Consider the following 6,424-nt stretch of genomic DNA (forward strand, 5'->3'; position numbering starts at 1 on the left):
GGCAACATATGCAAAGCGAAACGGCACACAATTCTCTTCACGCGCTCAGCTGAACGGTGCATCGCGCTCCAGGAGCGCGACTGGGCGGAGCAGTTCTGCACCACGCAGCTGCCTGAGGTTGCCAAGGCCAGGGCGGAGGCACTCGAGGACGCCACCGTCACCACCGCCACTGCGGAAGCCGCGTACACTTCGAGGTGCATCACGCACGGACACGGCTCGGCCGAGGCAACGGCCGCCCTCGCCGACCTCGAGGCGGCCGAGGCTGCGGAGGAGCGCGCCCGTGCGCCAGTCAACTTCCCGAAGAACTATGCGTTCTCCAAGAACGGCACTCACCTGTACGCCCACACCGTCGCGGGGTGGCACGGCACGAAGCCGGAGAACGCGACCATCTCGGGCGACAAGGAGAACTTCTACAACACGATCGCCCAGGCGCTCACGGCCGACAACAAGCCTGACCCCAACGGCTGTGGGCGCGTCAAGCTCCTCGACTGGATCCGCAAGCGACGCCCTGACCTCCTACCCGTCGCTCGCCTCATCATGGGCACGCCCAGCTTCATCCGCCTTGTCAAGGCCGAGGGGGCCTTGCGGCTGCCTTCCGCCGACGGCGACGACCTGGACCTCTCCGCCGCCGATTGGGACCCACTCAGCCTCGAGTGCCCCGACTACAACGACCCCAACTACGCCAGGTCCGCCTGCGGGGTCATCCAGGGACGCGCGCTGTCCACCATCCTCAGCGTCTGCTTCCTCCATGACATCTGCCACGAAGTCCAACGTGACAACCCGAGCATGCGTCTCATCGGTTTTGCGGACGACATCTGCCAGAACGACGAGCCCTCGCGCGCCGTCGCCGCCTACTCCGGACCAAAGGGCCTCCTCGAGGCGCAGAAGAAGGGAGCGAGCGTCTTCGACGGCGTCAGCAAGTCGCTCATCTACTCGCCCGAGGGTGACCTCTCGAGCGCGCCGGGCTGGCTCCGGGGCTCGCCTGCACACCGCGACAAGGAGGGCAAACCCACGGGGCGAGTGGACTGCTTCAAGGCCGTCGGCACCTTCTTTGGCGACCCTGAAGCCTGCAAGAAGGAGCTCACCGCGCACCTCAGGAAGAAGCTCGCGCCGCTCGACGTCATCGACACGATCGTCGACACTGACTGCGTCACGAACACCTCGCAGCTCCGCCTCAACCTCGTCCAACGGATCGCCTGCGCAAAGACCAAGTACATTGCCGGCATCACGCCGCCCAATGTCGCGTGCGAGGCTCTCGAGTTTGCGCACAACCGCATCCGCAAGTCCTTCGAGAGCATTGCTCGCGCCGACGCCTCGCCCCAGGCGCTCCGCGACCTCGCGTGGCTCCAGGCACAGCTGCCGACCGAGATGGGCGGGTGCAACATCGATACCGCCTTCTCGCGCGCCGACAGCGACTTCTCCATGTCGCTCCTCAAGAACTGGCGCACCCTCGTCGCCCACAACCCCGACTTCGCCCACGACGAGGGAGGTGCATCCAAGTACCCCGCCATCGCCGCAGCTATCGCCACCTACGAGTCCGCCCTCTCGGACTGGAAGGAGGTGTGCGAGAAGCGCACCGCCCGCGACAAAAACAAGTACTACACCGTCCGCGGCGGCTACCTGACTGAGTTCTACCCCAAGAGCGTCCCGCTCCCCGAGCCCGAGTCCCTTCCAGCTACCGACGCGATTCTCAATGGCACTTGCAAATCCACGTACCCGCGGCCGCGGGCGCTCGCTGCCATCAAGAATCACAAGGACTGGTACGCGCACCAGGAGCTCGTCAAGGCGCGGGATGCGCACGTCAAGAACAACCCGTCCCTCGGAGACAGCGCCGTCAACAACCGCGAAGCCGCACGCTTCGTCTCCGCCTCAACGCCTTTCGCCGGCAAGGCCTTCGATGTCCGTGTCGACGGTACGTACGCCACCGCCCTCTCCTCCGACACCCTCCAGGACGAGCTCCAGCGAAAGCTCGGCCTTTGGCTCTCTGCGGCGCTTCCCACCCTTCGGGTCGCGCTCGAGCGGGGCATGCCAGTCGATTTCTTCGGCGACTACCTTTACAACAAGGCCCACCACCGGCGGCCCCACGACGGCGTCCTCGCCGCCTGGGCGGACGCGATGCGCGCCCCGGCCAACGCGCCGGTCGTGCACGGCGACAAGGAGAAACCAGAGCTCACCCGGCAGTACAACGAGGGGTACAAGGTCGACCTCGCGGAACCCCATGCGGGACCAGGAGGGTGCGATGAGGTGAATGAAGTCAAGCTCTGGACGCCCCTCCTCAAGACCTCCTCGCCGGGCGTTGGCAACGCCTCGAGTGGCGGCACGCCCGCCTCCGTTGGCCACTCCTACGCCTTTGGTAACACCGAAGAGAAGGCCCGCCGCCTAAACATGGGCTGCAAGGCGCGCGGGCAGCCCGGCCAACCCTTCTCCCACAAGACCGGCCACGGCTACGTCAAGGCGCATCGCGGTTTCTACCACGACGCGATCTTTGTCAAGCGCAACAACTTCAACCTGCTGCTCCACGAGACGTTCGGCGGCGGCTTCTCGCCCACCGCCGTTCTCAAGCTGCGCCGCCTCGCGCGCAAAGTCGCGCGCGGCAGCGTCGACCGCACGGCCTACTCGCCCAAGTACTCGCTCTCTTTTATGTCCCACCATGCAGAGCGCATCTCTCTCTCTGTTGTGCGAGGCGTGAACCGCGCCATTCGCTCTCACCTGGCAACCCTGTCTGCACGTCTCGCGCGCGCGTGAACAGGGCTCCAGGCCCCAAATGACGTGTGAGTGTTAGATTTGTTTGGTATTGCTAAAAATCTCTCTCTCTCATGACCCTCGAACAGTAAAAGCGGGAAAAAAACCTCGCCGCTCGGCGGCGGCTTGCCAGCCCTCGGATAGCGGACGGTTCTTGTGCGAGTGCGCGGCTCTCGACGACGGCAGCTGCAATGAAGGCGTTCGGACGAGTGATCGGCGGCTCTGCTTCGCGAGACCAGAGCCCGGCGCCGCTGCCTTCTGATGAGGGCAATGATGCGACGATGTGTGTTCTCGAGACGAGACGAGTCGTAGACACACTCGCCTCGTAAGATCATTCTGGCCACCCCACCTCCGTCAGTGCTGCAACGGTCGATGGAGCCGGCGCCTCTGTTTACGACCCGCCGACCGTCCCTCGCGACCACCGCTCGGCTCAGGTACATGAAGCACATGACCATCTCGAGCGACAACTCGGAGTACTCGCAGCCGAGTGGGCAGCGCTCTGGGATGCAGCGGGCCAAGGGCCAGCCGAGCGGCGCGCAGCGCAGCGGCGCGCAGGCCAAGGCTGGCCTCGCCGTCTCCTGGTTTGGAGTGCCTCTGGCAGAGCAGCCGACAGAGGTGAGCAGAGAGCGGGAGAGAGCGGAGAGAGACGCGGCCGGAAGGGGTCCTCCTTGTCAGTGCCGAGGCGGGAGCGTGCACCGGAACGAGCGCCCAACGGCGGGAGTGCGCCCACCAGCCCTCGGCTCCGGCCGTGCCTCTTTCTCTCCCTTGTCGCAGGTCGATCGGGTAGCGGAGTGGAGGAGCGAGCGGAAAGTGCCGAAGCTTCTCGCCGCGCTTCGGCGCGCTCTCGACGAGAGCGACGGGATGCAGGAGGGCGGGCTAGCGCGGACCCCCGCTATACCCCTCCGGCTTGCTCCTCCACTTCCCTCGATCACGGCCCAAGGTAGCACCCGGGGGCTAAAGGGGGACCGAACGGCGTAGCGAGGAGGGAGGCAGCGCCTATACACAAAGATATGCCGCTCACGTCCCCGCTGCCTGGGTGAGCAGGAGGAGGGGATCTTCCGTACCGCCGAGGCGGCGGGCAAGCTCTCCTTCATACGCGAGCGGCTCGAGCCGGGCGCGACGTCACTTCCGAGACGGTACCGTGACGGCTGCGAGGCTCTCGTCCTGTAGGCAAGCGGCTCGAGTCTCCTCGGCAAGCGGACTCCTCCTCATATAGGAGACTCTTCCGAGACTCGTCCTGTAGGCAAGCGGCTCGAGTCTCCTCGGCAAGCGGACTCCTCCTCATAGGAGACTCTTCCGAGACTCGTCCTGTAGGCAAGCGGCTCGAGTCGGGCGAGGACCCTTCCGAGACTCTTCCGAGACTCTTCCGAGACTCGTCCTGTAGGCAAGCGGCTCGAGTCTCCTCGGCAAGCGGACTCCTCCTCATAGGAGACTCTTCCGAGACTCGTCCTGTAGGCAAGCGGCTCGAGTCGGGCGAGGACCCTTCCGAGACTCTTCCGAGACTCTTCCGAGACTCGTCCTGTAGGCAAGCGGCTCGAGTCTCCTCGGCAAGCGGACTCCTCCTCATAGGAGACTCTTCCGAGACTCGTCCTGTAGGCAAGCGGCTCGAGTCGGGCGAGGACCCTTCCGAGACTCTTCCGAGACTCTTCCGAGACTCGTCCTGTAGGCAAGCGGCTCGAGTCGGGCGAGGACCCGGACGCGGTGCTCGAGGGTTGCTCCTGCCACGCCGTGAGCACGCTCATCAAGGCCCACCCCCCCCTCCCTCCGCCGCCCTCCCTTGCTCTCCCTCCCCCACCCTCCCCACCCTCCCTTGCTCTCCCCCCCCACCCTCCCCACCCTCCCTCCCCTCTCCACCCTCCCACCCTCTCCACCCCCTCCCGACCGCCTACCCGCGCGGCCCGTGACCGCCCCCTCTCTACCTGCTCTCGACCTGCTCTCGACCTGCTCCCGCCCTGCTCCCGCCCCGCCCGCCCCTCCCGCAGGCGTGGTTCGCTGAGCTGCCCGGCGGCGTGATGTGGACCGGCGGCGACGCGGCCGCCGCAAAGGCGAAGAAGAGCAGCAAGAAGGGCGCGCAGGCGGCGGACGCGGGGCGCGAGTTGGAGCGGGAGCTGATCGCGGCCGCAAAGGCTGGCCTTGGCCGTGGGGGGAGAGGGTGGACTTCGGGGGAGGGGCACCCGTCACGCCTGCCGCCGTGCACAGGTCGGGATGCCGATCAAGATGATCCTCAAAAACGCGATGCCCGAGACGCAGCGCGACACGCTGTACTGGCTGCTCGACCTGCTGTGCGAGGCGGCGGCCCAGCAGAGCACCTCGAAGATGGGGGTGCGAAGCAGCGTGCCCGGCGGCGGGCGCGGGCCTGGCGCACCCAGAGACACCTCCCTCCTCTCCTCCCCCTCCCTCCCCTCCTCTCCTCCCCCTCCCAGGCGGACAACCTCGCCGTCATCTTCGCACCGGTGCTGCTGCCGACCGACGCAAGCGCGCCGCCGATGGAGCAGCTGCAGCGCGCAAAGGACGGGGTGCGCCGTTCGGCCGAGAGAGCTGAGTCGCACCCCCCGCGTCCCACGCCTCTGCCGGCACGGGCGGGAGGGGGCGTGCGGAGAGCTGACGCGCTTCCCCTCTCGTGCCGCGGGCAGGTCACCCTCGTCAAGAGCCTGCTGGTGACCCACGAGAAGGACAGGCCAAAGCCGGCGGCCTCCGACTTGGCCGAGGGCGACGAGAGCGCGACGGGCATCGACATCAACGGCGACGGGGCGGTGGGCGAGGTTCCCCCCGCTGCCTGAAGGGCTCGCCGCCCAGTCGATTAGCGTCACAGAGTGCGGGCGGGCGGGCGAGCGAGGCACGGCCTTGACACACCATCCTCGGCCAATCTCATTCGTACACTCTACACACTCCTGTCTCCTCAGTCGGGGCATCCGGTGTGTTCCCGCACACGCACCTCTGCACATCGGCCCGCCGCCCCACACACTGCATCCTCCCCGATTCGGGGTGCGCCCCCAGAGAAGCACACAAGGCGGCCCCACTTTGTCTGTGCTAAAAGAGAGAACTTTACACTGTAAACACTGAGATGGTTTTAACACAATGGCGCGTAATATCGCTTACGGGGGGGAGAGCGCTGCGTCCGGCCGTGGAGCCCGTAGCGCCCGCCCGGCGGGCCTTCGTGCCCTACATCGATGTAGATGAAGAGAAACCACACTGTAGAGTGCACACACCACGAGATATTTGTCCCCAGGCGCAGTTATTGTTATGGTGTTATGGCTCTCGGGGCATAGCAGCCCATAACATGTTATGGGTTGTTATGGGCGGTAAGGCGACGACCCCGTAACACCCATAACGCCCATAACATGTTATGGGCTGCTATGAGAGAGCCGTCCCGGATCCACGGTGTTATGGCCCGAGACGCAAGCGAGGCCACACCGAACTGCTCGCCGCTGGAATTTCGTTTCGCGCGCTGCCGCGCGCGAGTAAATAAAAACGGACACCTCTACTGTGAGATGGGTAAAAAGGAACAGGTCCCGCGCGCGAGGTTCGGTCGGCATCGATCGCCAAATATTTTCTCTTTTGCCCTCAAGTTAAGTTCAATAACACGCGCTCAGCGGAGCCGCCACTTCCAACGTGCCGAACAGGGGCGCGTTCTGCTGCTTGCTCGGAATCTCGACGACGGCTAGCCACATGTCCGAGCCGA

General features: G+C 65.6%; 2 protein-coding genes across 2 annotated transcripts in view; both read left to right on the forward strand.

The window, feature by feature from the left end:
• Positions 1 to 564, forward strand: part of EMIHUDRAFT_466763 (hypothetical protein) — a gene marked incomplete at its 3' end in the record, with an annotated part of 3,636 nt that extends 3,072 nt beyond the window's left edge. The window contains exon 2 of the mRNA XM_005791098.1: positions 50 to 564. Coding sequence (XP_005791155.1) covers positions 50 to 564 — 515 coding nt within the window. The remainder of the gene's footprint in view (positions 1 to 49) is intronic.
• Positions 565 to 2,871: 2,307 nt separating this feature from the next.
• On the forward strand, positions 2,872 to 5,796 carry EMIHUDRAFT_439987 (hypothetical protein). Its single transcript, XM_005791099.1, has 9 exons — positions 2,872 to 3,025; positions 3,177 to 3,357; positions 3,517 to 3,609; positions 3,787 to 3,838; positions 4,409 to 4,488; positions 4,725 to 4,868; positions 4,942 to 5,064; positions 5,166 to 5,258; positions 5,376 to 5,796. The coding sequence occupies exons 1-9, from the start codon at positions 2,934 to 2,936 to the stop codon at positions 5,520 to 5,522; spliced, it is 1,005 nt and encodes a 334-aa protein (XP_005791156.1). The 5' UTR covers positions 2,872 to 2,933; the 3' UTR covers positions 5,523 to 5,796.
• The last annotated feature ends 628 nt before the right edge of the window (positions 5,797 to 6,424 follow it).

Source organism: Emiliania huxleyi, assembly GCF_000372725.1.
Source record: "Emiliania huxleyi CCMP1516 unplaced genomic scaffold EMIHUscaffold_115, whole genome shotgun sequence".
Taxonomy (NCBI): Eukaryota; Haptophyta; order Isochrysidales; family Noelaerhabdaceae; genus Emiliania; species Emiliania huxleyi.